Raw genomic sequence first — 17809 nt, 5'->3', positions numbered from 1 at the left:
ACTACGCAGAGTTGGAGTTCATTAGGTGAACAGCTCTTGGGAAAATAGACGACTAGATGAGCAAGCAAGGAATAAAAGGGTTTATTGCCAGGATGTGTTGCAGGTGGCATACAGTCCTCTGTAAAACTCACATGTGTCACTCTTCCTCTCTCCATTATAGAAGTATCAAGGTGAATCCTTTGCTCTTTCTAATGCTTCCATCGAGAGGACTTCATTGCTGGAAATGTCCGAGACCCTGGACCTCAGCGAGAGGACTGTATGTAGAAATCTATCTTATTCTGTTTCATGAAGCTGTGTTTTCTCAAAATTAAGCTCCTTTTTTGTTGCATTGTGTGGTTGGTGAATTGTACTGTAAGGTTGGCTCTGAGTGGGTGACAATCCTGCAGTGTGGCCGTCCTCCCTCCCGGCCACAGCCCCAATCCTGAAATGATGCGTTTATGCGTCTATACTAGCATGAGATGCTGTTCCACTTGACGGCATCCGATCTGAAAAGGAAATTTGACATTTGCTCCTCCAAGTTTATCAGTGACCTTGCCGTGTGGATCCAGTGTCACTGCCACCCCTCCTCAGGAGCACTTTGGGAGAATTCTATGACAATGATACTAGATTAGATTAGATTAGAATATGAGGACACGCAGTCCTCTTTTATTGTCATTTAGTAATGCATGCATTAAGAAATGATACAATATTCCTCCGGTGTGATATCACAGAAACACAGGACAGACTAAGACCGAAAAACTAACAAAAACCACATAATTATAACATATAGTTACAACAGTGCAACAATACCATGACTTGATGTAGAACAGGCCATGGACACAGTAAAAAAAAGTTCAAATCTCTCAAAAGTCTCACATCTCACGCAGACGGGAGAAGGAAGAAAACTCTCCCTGCCATGCCCGACCATAGTCCGACTCTGAGTCGTCCGAAAACTTCGAGCTCCGATCAGCCCTCCAACACCAAGTACCGAGCACCATCTCTGCCAAACGCTTCGACCTCAGCCTCGGTCGCCAGCAGCAGGCAAAGCCGGGGATTTTGGGGCCTTCCCTCCGGAGATTCTCAATCGCACAGTAGCAGCGGCAGCAAAGCGGGCATTTCAGAAATTTCTCCAGATGTTCCTCTGCTTTTCACGTCTGTCTCCATCAAATCAGAATTGTGCACGGCATCCTACTTACAAATACGATATAATTTCACTGGAGAGCTGCGTGTGCTGCGTCGCACCACCATCTTCTCCTCCCGCCTTCACTTGCCAGTGAATATCACATACAAATGAAAGAGACATGAAGACCTATCTCATCTTTCATTACTTTAGAAGCAATGAGGTGTTTCTACAATACAGATGGTTCAGCAGGCTCTATAAACAGTAATGTGATAATGACCAGTTGACCTGCTTTTTGATGATCCCGATGAGGCGTAACTATTGCTGAAACACCAGAGATAGCTCGCTTATTTCTTTTTTGAAATGGCGCCGTGGAATCTTTTGCTTCCACTTGAGAAAGCAAAAAACCACTGGCAGTACAGTGTATCCTTGAAGTGCACTAGAGAGTCCATTTAGACTTCGCTGTTTTTGCAGCTGCAGTAGCCCACAACCTCTTACTGAAGCATTTTTTTTACAATTTGTCCTTAAAAGGAATAAGGAAATCACATTAATAACCTTATTTAAAAAAAATAGAATCAGCTTTAGTGAGACAAGAACCTTCTTTAAGACCACCTCCTTCTGGACATTATAATAATAACCACCTCTTTCAGCAGATTATTAAAACACCATTTCCATCACCCTCACGCTCATTGTAGGTTCCCTTGAAAATCTATCATAGGTGCAGAAGTTTCCTTAGATTTCTGTGTGGTCTGCAGTGAAAATCAGACAAAAGTACAAAATGTTTATCCAAGCCTCACACCTCCACTGTTCACCCCAAGCAAGATATTTTCCATCATCGACGGCTTGCATGAAGTATTGACAGGTTCTTGGGAAAATGTGAGAATGTGGGCCTCTCCTTGCCCTTACAGGGAGGAGATATATTCTCATGATATAGAGTAGAAGATGACAGTCTCTTGGGGCCTTCAAATCTGAAGCTCGGCAAACATTGCAATATCAAACACCTCAGCCTGAGCTACCAATATCCTAATCCTACCATCGTAATCATAAAGAATCTCCATCTCACTCAGGAACATTTCAATTGCTGCAACGCCTACGTCCATCTGGAGGAGAGAATTCCAGATTGCCACAAGTAAAGACCTTCATAATTCTGCTTCCGTATTATCTCACCTGCAGTTTGTGGGCTCTTGTTCTGCATATGAAATAAGTTCCTCCTAACAGGTTTATCAGCTGAATGGCATCACACTTCAACTTTCAAAACACGTGATTACAAATGTCACGTTTGAGCAACCTCTAGTCACAACTTGACCCATGTAGCTCACCAATCATTATGTGAATCAGTATCCAACAGAACCTATCAAAATCCTTGACCTATCCCCACAGGATCAAGGCCAACGTTCCCCAAGCCTTTCTGGTTGCTTCTTAGATCTCAACACCAGCTATCCATGTAGCTGGCCACTCAAAGTTCAAAGTAAATTTATTATCAGGGTCTGTCACCATTTTCCACTCTGAGATTCATTTTCTTGCAGGTATTTTCACAGTAAAATAAAGGAATACGATAGAATCAGTGAAAAACTACACACAAGCCAAGACTGACAAGCAACCAATGTGCAAAACAAAAGACCAAATGGGCAAATGCAAAGTAATAAAATAAATGATACTGAGAACATGAGTTGCAGGGTCCTTGGGAGTGGTTCCATACCTTGTGAATCAGTTCAGTGTTGAATTGAGTAAAGTTATCCCCACCGGTTCAAGAGCAGGTTTCTCTCCGATTTTTTTTACATATGCACAGACCAGCCATTGCTCTGAGCAGGAAATTTTTACACGGCCTGAAAACTGCACGTCACTTTATATAAAAGAAAGTCCCAGCTGCATAGCAACAAAGGCTTGGTGCGGGGGAGCATTTCAGTTACTGTGCAGCACAGAGGGAACAGGGTAAAGGAAGCTGATGGTTGAAGGATAATAACTGTGCTGAAACTGGTGGTGTGGGACTCAAGGGTCCTGAACCTTCCTGATGGCCGCAGTGAGAAGAGAGCATGGCCTGGATGGTGGCAGTCCTCGATAATGGAGGGTCCTTTCTTGCAGCAGCGCTCCTTGTAGATTTGCCCAGTGGTGGGCAGCATGTCTGAAACAGTTCTCACCTTCTCCCTTTGCCGCCTGCAGTACCTCGACCTGGTGAAGGCTCTCTCAAGCCTGCTCAACGTGAAGGAGCTGACAGGCTCGCTTTCTCTGAAGCACGTTCCGCAGGACGAGAGGGAGAGGCTGGGGAAAGCCCGGCAGAGGGATGTGCAGCTGCTGAGTGGCGGTATCGGTCAGCTGAAGACCCAACTTGTGAGGAAAGACGAACTCCTGGGAAGTTACGAGAAAGACCTGGAACAGCTGAGGTAAATGGGAAAAGTCCAGCAGATTCTCCCTGCCCTCTTCCAATGCTGTTTGGCTTAATCTGGAAAACTGTTTACATTCACATTTATTTCTTTGGTCCCTATATTTCCAGACTTTGGAATTACCTGTATTCAGTAGCATTTTTAGTGTCAATCCTACTAGAATGCCCATGTAGCTTTCAACTCCAGGACAAGGAGTACGTGTCAGTTTAATTTCCTCCCTCTTTGCAGTACCGTGCAATGGCAGATAATGACCCCTGAATTGCCAAAAACCAAATTTGTCTATAAATCCTGTGATCACTTCAACAATTTCCTGTTCGATATCATCAACTGATGTAACCTCATTATACTGAGTTTCAGAGTCAAGGTCAGATAGCTATAATGAGAAACAGTGGTCACAGCACTAAGTCCATTTGGGTACCCCCACCATATACCCTCCCCACCTCACTGACATAACTCGTCCAGCAGGTTGTCTGTGCACTCTGTCCTCAGCTGGTTTCCCAATATTTCCCACTGGACCCCCACAAAATCCAGTTCAACCACCAGTGTGGCTAGAGAGGTCATTTAATCACAAAGGTGGATGGAATAGTGGGGAGGGAGAGGAGTGGCGGTTTAAAATGCGCGCGCGCACACACACACACACACACACACACACTCGCAGATTTGTCTCCTTAAGGTCTAATTACTCACTTGGCAGACAGGACTTGTAATATTTAAATGAGACTTAGTGTTGCAGATTTTCTGAATGGTTCTATTTAATATCTCTGCTAACAGGTTCGCTGTGAAATTTGGCAGCATAAAAGATGGGAATTGCCAGATTCAGGAGGGAAATGATTTCCCAGTACAGCAGCAATGTTTTCCCATTGAATCACTCTGCCATCTCACCACCCTCCCCCACCACCCCCCAATTCACAAGAAAAATCGCCATGGACAGATTCCCTTGCTATGTCTCCCCTTCTTACTCCGACCCAACCTTTCTTCACACCTGTCCCCCTCTCTGTAATCCCCCCATCCTCTACAACTCTCCTCCTCTCTGTAATCCCCTCATCCCCTACAACTCTCCCCCTCTCTGTAATCCCCCCATCCTCTACAACTCTCCCCCTCTCTGTAATCTAACCTATCCCTCTACAGCTCTCCCCCTCTCTGTAATCCCCCCATCCTCTACAACTCTCCCCCTCTCTGTAATCCTCCCATCCTCTACAACTCTCCCCCTCTCTGTAATCCCCCCATCCTCTACAACTCTCCCTCTCTCTGTAATCCCCCCATCCTCTACAACTCTTCCCCTTTCTGTAATCTAACCTATCCCTCTACAACTTTCCCCCTCTCTGTAATCCCCCCATCCTCTACAACTCTCCCCCTCTCTGTAATCCCCCCATCCTCTACAACTCTCCCCCTCTCTGTAATCCCCCCATCCTCTACAACTCTCCCTCTGTAATCCCCCCATCCTCTACAACTCTTCCCCTTTCTGTAATCTAACCTATCCCTCTACAACTCTCCCCCTCTCTGTAATCCCCCCATCCTCTACAACTCTCCCCCTCTCTGTAATCTAACCTATCCCTCTACAATCTCCCCCTCTCTGTAATCTAACCTATCCCTCTACAATTTTCCCCTTCTCTGTAATTCCTCCGATCCCTCTACAACTCTCCCCCTCTCTGTAATCTAACCTATCCCTCTACAACTCTCCCCCTCTCTGTAATCCCCTCATCCCCTACAACTCTCCCCCTCTCTGTAATCCCCCCATCCTCTACAACTCTCCCCCTCTCTGTAATCTAACCTATCCCTCTACAGCTCTCCCCCTCTCTGTAATCCCCCATCCTCTACAACTCTCCCCCTCTCTGTAATCCTCCCATCCTCTACAACTCTCCCCCTCTCTGTAATCCCCCCATCCTCTACAACTCTCCCTCTCTCTGTAATCCCCCCATCCTCTACAACTCTTCCCCTTTCTGTAATCTAACCTATCCCTCTACAACTTTCCCCCTCTCTGTAATCCCCCCATCCTCTACAACTCTCCCCCTCTCTGTAATCTAACCTATCCCTCTACAACTCTCCCCCTCTCTGTAATCCCCCCATCCTCTACAACTCTCCCCCTCTCTGTAATCCCCCCATCCTCTACAACTCTCCCCCCTCTGTAATCCCCCCATCCTCTACAACTCTCCTCCTCTCTGTAATCCCCCCATCCTCTACAACTCTCCCCCTCTCTGTAATCTAACCTATCCCTCTACAACTCTCCCTCTGTAATCCCCCCATCCTCTACAACTCCCCCTATCTGTAATCCTCCCATCCTCTACAACTCTCCCCCTCTCTGTAATCCCCCCATCCTCTACAACTCTCCCTCTGTAATCCCCCCATCCTCTACAACTCCCCCTCTCTGTAATCCCCCCATCCTCTACAACTATCCCCCTCTCTGTAATCCCCCCATCCTCTACAACTCTCCCCCTCTCTGTAATCCCCTCATCCCCTACAACTCCCCCTCTCTGTAATCCCCCCATCCTCTACAACTCTCCCCCTCTCTGTAATCCCCCCATCCCCTACAACTCTCCCCCTCTCTGTAATCCCCCATCCTCTACAACTCTCCCCCTCTCTGTAATCTAACCTATCCCTCTACAACTCTCCCCCTCTCTGTAATCCCCCCATCCTCTACAACTCTCCCCCTCTCTGTAATCCTCCCATCCTCTACAACTCTCCCCCTCTCTGTAATCCCCCCATCCTCTACAACTCTCCCCCTCTGTAATCCCCCCATCCTCTACAACTCTCCTCCTCTCTGTAATCCCCCCATCCTCTACAACTCTCCCCCTCTCTGTAATCTAACCTATCCCTCTACAACTCTCCCTCTGTAATCCCCCCATCCTCTACAACTCCCCCTATCTGTAATCCCCCCATCCTCTACAACTCTCCCCCTCTCTGTAATCCCCCCATCCTCTACAACTCTCCCTCTGTAATCCCCCCATCCTCTACAACTGCCCCTCTCTGTAATCCCCCCATCCTCTACAACTATCCCCCTCTCTGTAATCCCCCCATCCTCTACAACTATCCCCCTCTCTGTAATCCCCCCATCCTCTACAACTCTCCCCCTCTCTGTAATCCCCTCATCCCCTACAACTCTCCCCCTCTCTGTAATCCCCCCATCCTCTACAACTCTCCCCCTCTCTGTAATCCCCCCATCCTCTACAACTCTCCCCCTCTCTGTAATCCTCCCATCCTCTACAACTCTCCCCCTCTCTGTAATCCCCCCATCCTCTACAACTCTCCCCCTCTCTGTAATCTAACCTATCCCTCTACAACTCTCCCCCTCTCTGTAATCCCCCCATCCTCTACAACTCTCCCCCTCTCTGTAATCTAACCTATCCCTCTACAACTCTCCCCCTCTCTGTAATCCCCCCATCCTCTACAACTCTCCCCCTCTGAGACAGGTACTGGACATCTGTGGAGAGAGAAGCACAGTTAGCATTTCAGGTCGATGACTTTTCATCAGAACCCTTCAGAATGCTTCCGAAGTGGAATCATTGTTGTATCCGGCAGGAAATGAGGGGATTGTTGGTGGCGGAGCTCTGGAACCACTCTCCACACATCCCACCTTCCATCTTCAGGAGCGACAAGGAAGGGTCAGAAAATCGTAGCCTCGTTTCTCAGGCTCTGATAGTGGAGGAATTTGGTGACTGTTGAACCTGCAAGAAATGGGGAGTGGAGAAAGTACAAGTTATTTTCTAAAGGATAGGATTTTTTGGCTCAGGTATCAACATTTAGTTCTGAGGTAGCTTGGGATGTTGATAAGAATTGAAGGAATACTGTATTTTAATATGAATACAAACAAAACGGAGGCCCCTAGTGACAGTAGTGTGGGAATTATTATCACTGCCAGAAATGACAAGTAATGCCTTTACCTTGAGACTGTGTTTTGATTTAATATCAGAGTGAACGGATGAATTTGTGCTGTGATTATAGCTATCAACTTCATGCTTTGGAAACAATGTGTCTTCATGTCACCTTCTGTAGCTGTATCACTTAATCTACTTGCCTCAGGACATAGAACAGCACACTCGAGAGAGCTTTATTGATTCTCACAGCACAAGTGCAGCACCATCAGGATAGGCAAAATTGTCTTTCAGGGTTCATAAAATGTTAGCTCTCCTGAAGAATGAAAATTGAGCTGGTGGCAACACAAAACAGATTGATTCGCAATTACCAAACATTACGGATCATGTACAGTGTTCAGAGCTGTACAGATCAGACGGATCTGAACACGTGACAGTGGTTTTGTCTCCGTGTATTTAACCTGCGATGGAGGTGAACATACAATAGTGAGAGCTGAAGACCAGGCTGACCTTAGTCAACCCTGCCGTAGGTCATGGCAACCCAAGAAATAACAGGAATAGCCTCGCTTCAGCTTCATGTGTGCTTCACATTATATAATCAAAGGTGATCAACAGTACCCCACTACCCTGCAGAGCCCTGACTCGTTATAGCCCCTTGGTACTCCAGTACAAACAATCACAGGTACTCACCCCACTGGACTTTTTAAAAAAAGGCATTTGCTTAGTCTGTGTGCTGCTCAGTCAGTAACCTGGCACAAACCCTTGTCCTTCCTTCTGCTCTGTTTAAGTTTCTTGTAAGCCTATTTTCATACTTCTTTCCTTAGTAAAACAGTCCCCTTTGCAGAATTTGATATTCTCCAGTCCTCAGCCTAACCATTTTAACAATGTTATCAGCTTTTTTCTATTATCCAATAGCACCTCGGTAGGGACCACTTCTCCTCTTGATTTTGGCTTGTTTGTTAGCCATTGCTTGTTCACAATCATACCCTTAACACAACCTACTATGGTCAACCCACACCTAATATCTTTGTAGTTTGCTTTATTCAAATTGAGATCCAAGTTTCAGACAGAACTAGTCACTTTTAATTTTATACATAACTCTATCGTATTGTGATCACTATTCCTAGGAGGCTAGATTTACCATATCTATCAGATCATCAGTCAACCCTTCTTCATTGGACAGTCATAGACCTAAAACAGCCTGTTCCATCGACGGTTCCTCAACTTGCTTATCTGGAAAGCTACCTCTTATACACTCCATGAATCCATCCTCATCACTATTTGTGATAAATTGATTTGTTTAATCTTTACAAAGATTAAGGGTTCCCACAATGACTGCATTACCTTTGTCACATGCACCTCAGATTCCCTCATTTACTCTGTGCCCTGCAATGTCACTGCTATTTGGGGACCACTGTACAACTCCTCCGAGTGTTTTCTGCTCCTTGCTGCTTTTTTGCTCCAGTCAAGCTGATTTAAATTTGCGATTTCCTAAGCTAAGGTCCTTCCGTGTCATAGAAACATAGAAACACAGAAAACCTGCAGCACAATACAGGCCCTTCGGCCCACAAAGTTGTGCCGAACATGTCCCTACCTTAGAAATTACTAGGGTTACCTATAGCCCTTTATTTTTCTAAGCTTCATGTACCTATCCAAAAGTCTCTTAAAAGACCCTATCGTATCCGCCTCCACCACCATTGCCGGCAGCCCATTCCACGCACTCACCACTCTCTGTGTAAAAAAACTTACCCCTGACATCTCCTCTGTACCTACTCCGAAGTACCTTAAACCTGTGCCATCTTGTGGCACCCATTTCAGCCCTGGGAAAAAGCCTCTGACTATCCACACGATCAATGCCTCTCATCATCTTATACACAATGTCCTGTCTCTGTCACATTCTTTCGCCTTGCCTCCTTTTCCATTTTACCGATAAATAATAACCCTACAACAAATTTGTGACTGGTCTCCTGGAAAAAGGAACCAGAGCTGCTCCCTCTTTTCATTCCCAGAAGGGAGATGTGAACAGGATTTTGCTCACAGATGTTGTCCGTGTGTTAGACAGATCACCAGCACTCACTGACTTGGCCCAGACATGAGGAAAGAGCAGCTTGGTGAGGGGTCAGAGCTTGTAACCTCTTGTCTCATTCCCAGAATGCCAGGACTTGCCTAATCCCTAACCCAAAGCACAGGTTGGCCTTGCACTCTGATACTGAGAAGCGTGCTGGCCTCTCAGAACTTTTGTCTGAGGGAAAATAAATCAAATCAAGATGTTGAAAACAGTCTATCATGGAGTCCCACGCAGTGCCGAGACACAGTTTTCAACTCAGAGAGTCCACACTGACCAACAGCTATCCATTCACACTAATCACACACTGATCCCAATTTATGCTCCCCTTCATCTCCCTCTGGACTCTGGCGTTCACCTCAGGCGATTTACAGTTGCTCATTAATCTACAGTCCATATGTCTTTAGGATGTGGGAAAAATATGGAGCACCAGGATGAAGCCCAAGTGGTGACGGGGAGAACCTGCAAACTCCATACAGACAGCATCAGGGGTCAGAATCGGACCTGAGTTACTGGTTATGTGAGGTAGCAGTTCCATTTATCACACCACTGTACTGCTCCTAAAACGTGTGGGTGAGATTAAGCTCCTTAAGTTTCAGTCTTGTAGTCAGGGATACCTCCTTGACTCCTTGGTAGCACAATCAACTATCCCACCTGCAGTCCACTATATAAAGAAAACAGATTTCTACTTGTTAGTGATTGGTCTCAATTGGCCTCTCTTGGTTCATTGCTGAATTTTGTCTGATTACTCCTGGGGGTTTTCCTCATTAAAAGCTGCTTGCAAGTAGTTGCTGGTCTCCTCTGCCATTTTATCATTGAGCTTACTGCAGGCAGCTTTTTATCCTGATTGCCGGTACTGAGCTGACTGACCTGTTTGGTAGCAGTCAGGGCCAATTTGCCAATTTAGCAAGCTCCACCCTCCTCCTCTTCCTGCTGACTCTTGCTTGGTTAAAGGCCAACCCAACAGTGCTTTCCAACCTCGGCATCAGGTGACCTGGGGGTGGATCTTCACTGCCGCTGCCCAGCCTTGAAGGAGGGCTAGCAGTGACAATGACATTTAGAGCAGCACCAAATTCTGATCCCTGTCGCTGTGCTCTCTGCAGATGCTTGCAGATCACTCTGCACAAAAAGCAGGCTGACGTGGAGATCTTACAGGGGCAGCTGCAGAGCCAGACTGAGGAGAACGGCCTGTTGCGAGAGTCCATGGAGCGAATGCAGTCACATTTTGACCAGGAGAAGAGATTGAACAAAGCCAACAAGCAACGTAAGGTAAGAGTGCAAAGCGGCCGCAGGTCTCCCCGTAGAGCGGGTTTGTGATCAAAATGATGTCGAGGAGAGCAGCTGACAATTTTGGGTAAGGGGCTTGTCTTTGTGGAAACGCACAGTAGATTTGTTGGCATTAGTCATAGACTTCCTGTTAGACTCCACATCTATTGCCAGCTGACATAGAAAGAGCCATTTCAACCCATGAAGTTCATCCAAGTACAAGAGCAATCCCATTCCCTTACTAATCTTTGCTGTAACCTCTTGTCCCCACATTTCCATCAGCTCCATCCTGACTCTACCCCTCTCCTACACACTGGAGAGAATTTACAGTAACCAGTTAACCTACCAACCCAAATGACTTTGGGATGTAGGGCAAAAATGGAGCACCAGGTGGAACCCAACCAGCTACAGTACAGGGAGATTGTACCAACTCCACACAGAACAGCACCCAAGGTAAGGACCCAAAGTCAAATGGGGTAGGATTGTTGACGAACTGAGGGACCTTGGGGTCAAGTCCATAGTTCCCTAAAAGTGGCAACACAGGAAAGTGGAGAAAACATATGACATAGTTACCTTCATGGGTCAAGACGTAAATTGTAACAGTTAGAACATTACTTTGCAATTCACAAAAAACTGATTACACTACACTTGAATTATTTGGCGCCATTCCAGTCACCACAGTACGGGATAATGTGGTTGCACTGAAGAAGCCACAGGGGAGATTCACGAGGAATGGAGGGCTATAATTGTGGGGAGGCACTGGATAGGCTAGGCTTGTTTTCCCTAGAGCAAAGGAGACTTAGAGATGACATGGAGAGGGTAGATGGCTAGGCTCCTTTCCCCATGGAAGGATGTATCTAAAACAAGAAGGCATAGGTTTATGGTTAGAGGAAGGAGTTTTAAATGGAATTTGAGAGGAAAGTTCTTTATGAAGAAGATGGTTATTTCTAACTGCCAGAGGAGGTGGTGGATTCAAATGAAATTACTACTTTAAGAGACATTTAGAGAAGCAATTAAATAAGGCAAGACGTGGAAGGTTACAGGCCTAATTCAGGCAAGTGGGATTAGAGTAGATGGGCAAAGAGGTTGGCACGGACTGGGTGGGGTGAAGGTCTTGCCTCTGTATGACTTTGTGATTGAACCCTGGATTGCTGGAGCTGCAGGAGTGAGTGGGGTAGACAGGGAGAGATGTATGACGTAGGCGGTCCAGGTTCTCGCTCATACCATTGGAAATGAGCATACAGAGAACGTCAGGTCAGGTTTGTAGCTAATGTCCTTTAGTTACAAACAACCTGCTGATTAGTGTGGTCCAGGCTCACATACTGTAAGAACACTATCCACTTTTAATAAGGTGCTCTAGATGAGGAGGCAAACAGTCATTGTGAGGGCCATTTGGAGCAGCAGATACTACAATAGACAGAGAAGTTACAATCAGACCAGAAGCAACCAAGAACCCAGCTCCCTAGAGCTTTGAGGCAGCAGCTCTGCTTATTGCACCGTTAGTTACACCAGACCTCAGATTTCTCTCTCCTCTGTTCCTCAGCATCTCTCCAAAGAAGTTAGCTCCCTCCTTGAGTTTAAGCTTTAAATTCTTGCAACCTTAGCATGATTTGACCAGTGATGAACTTCATCCTATCTGGTGCCCCCCACCCCCCAGAAGCCCCAGGCCATGAGGACCCTTCATTCCATGTTCCTACCCTTTGTGAGGGCTCCTAGTGTTTGGGTTCCCCAGGTGCTGCTTTCTGTCCGCAGTGCAACCATTCAGAAATATGTCATTGACTTCGTGACTCTTTGGAACGTCCTGAGCCTTCCCACAGTTCTGGATAAATTATAAAGTATTTTACTCTACCTAAGAGATTTTCTAGTTTGTGTGAGCCTGCACTGCCTTCTTATATGGGCTCTCTTCACAGGTGGGATAATCACTTACTTTAATCCCGTACTTAGCTGAGCTCCATCAAAGCCTTGTCGCTCACTCAGCAATACCAATTGAAGCTCTTTCACTGATGTTGGTTCTCCCAGGGTCAGTGTTGTGCTGACTGGTGATAATGACAGACAGAGACTCAGCTCAGTTCTGCCGGTGCAGGTTATTGGGCTTTCTGCACAGCACTCTCCTCCATCTCCTCCTCACATCCACCGGAGATCCCAGCGATTTGTTCAGCCGAACAGATCGATTCTCTAACCTCTGTCAAGAATGGAGATCTTATTTCACAATTGCTAAAATTAAATTAGACTAGCAGTCTCAGGAGGCCCATCACAAGACTTTCTCATTAAATTTACTGCGGCAGTTTGGTCTCTGGTACTGTCGGGCTTTTGACTTGAGCGCAGTGTCTGAAGTTTGACCTTGAGATTCCCAAGAGGGAAGTTGTTGGAAGGACAATAGATTTGAAGGAAATGTGGTCTGTTCAATGATCCACAGTTCTTTAGACAGCTGAGAAATTCCAATCCATTGAGAGTAGAGCAAGAATCCACAACGAACCAAACCAGTATTGAAGCCATCTTGATGTTGAATTGAATTGAATTGACTTTATTACTTACTTCCTTCACATACATGAGGAGTAAAAATCTTTACGTTACGTCTCCATCTAAATGTGCAATGTTCAATTTATAGTAATTTGTAATAAATAGTATGTACAACAGGACAGTCAATATAGCACAGAAACACTATATGCTCCCCTCACTGGAGTAAGCCCAGCCTGTGCAATGGGGATGCATCGATGGGTATTGTTGAGTGTGATATCTCCCAGTGCAGACCTCTGCTGACACACACATACACAGCTGTTGAAGCAGAGTTGAAGGTTATCGCTTGCAAGGACTTTTCCATTGAGGTAAAGATTTGGTGTAATCCGCACCCTTGCCTTTTCCAAAGCCTTTACACAGTAGGATTCCTATCAATGCCAAAGTTCGGTATGATCCACATCCTAGCCTTTTCCAAGGCCGTGGACCCTTTTGATAGAATTCCTATCAGAAAGGTCCAAGGAATTTGATCCAGATAATGGTTCCATTAACAACTTAGATTTTTATCACGATTTACTGAAGTCTCAGGCACTTCACAGATGAACTATCACATAAAGTTTGACATCGATCCACATAATGGAATATTTGGTCCGGTGAACAAAAGCCGAGTCATCAGGAAGACAGGTTTTAAGGAAAGTCTGAAAAGAGAGGTGAATAACACAGAAGCTGAGAGATCTAGGGACGGAAGTCATGGAGTGATATGACATTCCATGAAGCCCTTGCACCAAATCTGGGTAGGAGGAGCACTGAATTCCCAATGAGTCGTTGAAGTGGAGAAAGGATTTGAGTACAGGACAAGAATTTAAAACGTGAGGCGCTGCCATGCAGGATACAGGGATGAACGAACACAGCAGGATTTTGGCTAAGCTGAAATTTGGAAAGAGAAACCATAAAGTTCATAAACTGTGTCAGAGCCAAGTCTGGATTCACCGTCAGTTTTCTGAAGGGGCCAAATCATTTGTACCTTTTTGCCAAAAGCCTCTACAAATGCATGATCTGCTGCATTGTTGCTGCACTACTCTGCTTATTTAGAGATACAGCACAGAATAGCTCATTCAGCCCTTCAAACCGCACCACCCGGCAACCCCCAATTTAGCCCTAGCCTAATCACGGGACAACGTACAAAGACCAATTAATCTACTAACCAGTATGTCTTTGGACTGTGAGAGGAAATCAGAGGACCCAGAGAAAAATCAGGCTTTCCACAGGGAGAATGCACAGAATCCTTAAAGATCACGTGGGAATGAACTCCAAACTCTGACGCCCCAAGTGGTAACAATGTCATGCTGACCGCTACTCTATCGTGGCACCCCGTACTTGTTTATACTCCGATTTCCAGCATCTGCGGGATTTTGCCTTTGCATTTTCATTCTTTGAGATGCAGAGTGATTGACTCTACACCTTCCAGCTCAACTTGTTACTTCAGGTTTTCAACATCAGAGGCTTCCTTAGATAGACCTCCACTTGTAACAGGCAGTAGGGATGAATTAAACGTTCCAACCACAGCGTGCAAGCATATTAGATTGTCAGAGGCTTCTATGTGGGAAGTGTTATTGTAACAACAAGTAAAAAGAGAATCCCCATACAGACTAGAGTTGTTTTAACTATCTCACTAGTGAAAGTGCTTCACAGCTTCCCCAGTGGTTGCAAACTTGGAGGCAGCCGCAATGAGCAATAAGCCCGGTCTTTGTCAGCAAATTAACATTCCATAAAGGAAGAAACGCAGAAGAATCTCTCTCTTCGGAAACATTGCTTGAAGACAGAGCCTAACACCGTCCCACTGTACAACAGTCGGCCTCATCCCGAAGTTGCTTGCTCTCCGCTGTGGTTCTCTGAGAAGAGTTATTGTCCATTGAGTCCACTGGCCGGAAAAACATTCCATTATCTGATTTTGACAGGACATTAGTAAAGCTTGTGAGACACTGAATCACCGCGTCATAGAGCAGTACAGCAAAGAACAAAATTGTCCGGCCCATTGAGTCTGCATGACTCATAATCTAAAATTAGAATATTCCAGTTAGTCCTGGAATCTCTACTTGATCCCAGATCACTGTTTCGGATTGGTTTTTATTTAGTTTCCTTTTAAAAGTCACCAATGAATTCACCATCTGATTTGCAGGACATTCCTTATCCCAAGCTTGCCTTGTATAAAAGCCGTCCTTCATTTTGTCTCTTGTTCTTTAGCCACTCGCCTTCAGTCCTTACCTCCATGTAAACAGCATCTGAGATATTGGAAATTGGTCATCTTTATCCACTCTTTCCAAATCCTTCATAATTTTAAACACTTGCATTTGATGCAACACACACAAAATGCTGGAGGAACTCAACAGGTCAGGCAGCATCTACGGAAGTGAATAGATAGTCAACGCCTCAGCCCGAAACATCAGCTATCTGTTAACTTCCCTCGATGCTGCCTGATCTGCTGAGTTCCTCCAGCATTTTGTGAGTGTTGTTTTGGATTTCCAGCACCTGCAGACTTCCTCATGCTCATGACTTCCATTAAATCCCCTCTTGCTTCGTTCTAACCGTCTCCAAATCCTTCAAATACATTTTGAGATGAGGTGCTCACCAACGGACCAGAGTTGTGTTCCGTAAGTGCTAGGTGTAACTCCCTGGCATTTGTACTCCAACGCTGTGTGTAGCTCAGCTGACGTTTGATAGGTGGAAGTCGACCGGCTGGCCAAAGTGTGAAGGTGAAACGATGCGCACACACAGAGTACCAAAGTCCGCTGACACTTGCACTGTCCCAGATCACTCATGTAAAATGTTCCTTGGAAAAGGTAGTGGGAGATGTTCAGGTCACATTAAATCTTAGTCCAAGTGGAGAACAGGACAAGTAATTTTGATTAGAATTCTTTGCTGGTCCAGGATGTGAGGTTGCTTCACTTACTTGTTTTAGGGGTAACAGAAACTTTAAATATAAAGAAGAATTGTATCAGCAGATTCCCCATCCTAGAGTTGCACAGTGTGTCTGATACTCAACTCAGTGCAGCAAATCACGTCATCCAATCCACTCTGCTACACAGAAACCTCGTGGTTAGTCTGATCAACCTTTTGTACCAATAAGAAGATGCATCTTTTAAAGGCGTTATTACCAACACTCATTAATACAGTTTTGATACAGAGAGTGTGAATCTGTGGAATTCTCTGCCACAGGAAACAGTTGAGGCCAGTTCACTGGCTATATTTAAGAGGGAGTTAGATATGGCCCTTGTGGCTAAAGGGATCAAGGGGTATGGAGGGAAGGCAGGTACAGGGTTCTGAGTTGGATGATCAGCCATGATCATGCTGAATGGCGGTGCAGGCTCGAAAGGCCGAATGGCCTACTCCTGCACCTATTTTCTATGTTTCTATGTGTCTATGATACAGTAGATAATAATATGCTTCAGCAAACACTAACATTGGTTCATTAGAAGCCATGGCAAAAGTTCCACCCCCATTCCACACATTGAATCAATGGGGTATACTCTGTAGGGTTGTGACCTACACTTCTGTGAGAATTGGGAGCAGTAATTTTATTGGAAAGCTCTCTCCCTTACCGAAAGCCCTGTTTCTCACTGGGATCTGGCTATAAAGTAGCTTACTTGTCCAGACATTCTTCACACGCATTATTGAGTGTTAACCTCCTATTCAACTGTGCAGGGAATCACGGTTGGTTGTTCCTTCCTCCTCATCATGTGTATGTGTTGTTATCCAGAAGCAATCACAGGATGGTGATCAGGAAGGAACTGCAACCATGCAAGACTTGTTTTCCCTCCTTAGCACTGATCAATCCTACACCCTGTGTTTGCCACGTTGGGCGGTTTAGCGCAGAAAGGAACCAAGCCCAGCAACTTCTCAGTCTGAACAAAGAAAAGAAAATGCTGAAGATATTCAGTAGGTCAGACAGCATCTGTGCAGAGAGGAACATAGAACTGTACAATATAGTACAGGTTCTTCAGCCGAAGATATTGTACTAACACTTTAACCTGCTCCAAAATCAATCTAACTCTTCTCTCCCACATAACTCTCCATTTTTTATCATCAATATGCCTATCTAAGGGTCTTTTAAATAACCGTAATGTTTCTGCCTCTACCACCATCCTTGGCAGTGTATTCCACACTTCTACCACTCCCTGCGTAAAACACCTACTTCTGACCCCCCACCCCCCCCACCTGTGCTTTCCGTCTAACACTTTAAAGTCACGCCTTCTTGTATTAGCAGTTTCTGCCCTGGGACAAGGTCTCTGAATGGCCACTCTCTCTATGCCTCTGATCATCTCGGTACGCCCCCATCTTGTAGAGAGTTAACATTTTGGGCCAGTGGCCTTTCTTCGGAAGTGATGGTAGGCACTGGATAGAATTTGGGAGGAACCCTGATTGATCTTTTTCTAATTTGTAGCCTTACGTAAACTGCATCTCAGATGGTAACTTCTCACCTCGAGTCAGTACTGATGAAAGGTCAGTTACCTGTAACTTTAACTGTTTCTTCTTCTACAAATAATGCCTGACCTTCTATTTCCAGCATTTTCTACTCTTCTCATATTTCCAGCATCCACTTTCTAAAATTATGTTTCAAACTTATCAATTTCTTTGCCTCAATACAAGCTACACAATCTGCACTCTCTTTATACAATACACCCAGTTGTTGTCACTGCAGCCAATGTCCTTGGGAGCTCACTTATATCTGAGATGA

General features: G+C 45.4%; 1 protein-coding gene across 5 annotated transcripts in view; it reads left to right on the top strand.

Annotated features, from left to right (window-relative positions):
* LOC140188792 (forkhead-associated domain-containing protein 1-like) overlaps positions 1-17809 on the top strand; it is a 149224-nt gene that overhangs the window by 120863 nt on the left and 10552 nt on the right. For all 5 annotated transcript variants that reach the window (XM_072245436.1, XM_072245438.1, XM_072245439.1 and 2 more), the window contains 3 exons: positions 161-256; positions 3260-3480; positions 10458-10623. In XM_072245436.1, coding sequence (XP_072101537.1) covers positions 161-256; positions 3260-3480; positions 10458-10623 — 483 coding nt within the window. The remainder of the gene's footprint in view (positions 1-160; positions 257-3259; positions 3481-10457; positions 10624-17809) is intronic.

This window comes from Mobula birostris, chromosome 27, assembly GCF_030028105.1.
Source record: "Mobula birostris isolate sMobBir1 chromosome 27, sMobBir1.hap1, whole genome shotgun sequence".
NCBI lineage: Eukaryota > Metazoa > Chordata > Chondrichthyes > Myliobatiformes > Myliobatidae > Mobula > Mobula birostris.
The sequence above is the reverse complement of the archived record's forward strand: the minus strand, read 5'-3'. Positions and strand labels throughout refer to the sequence as shown.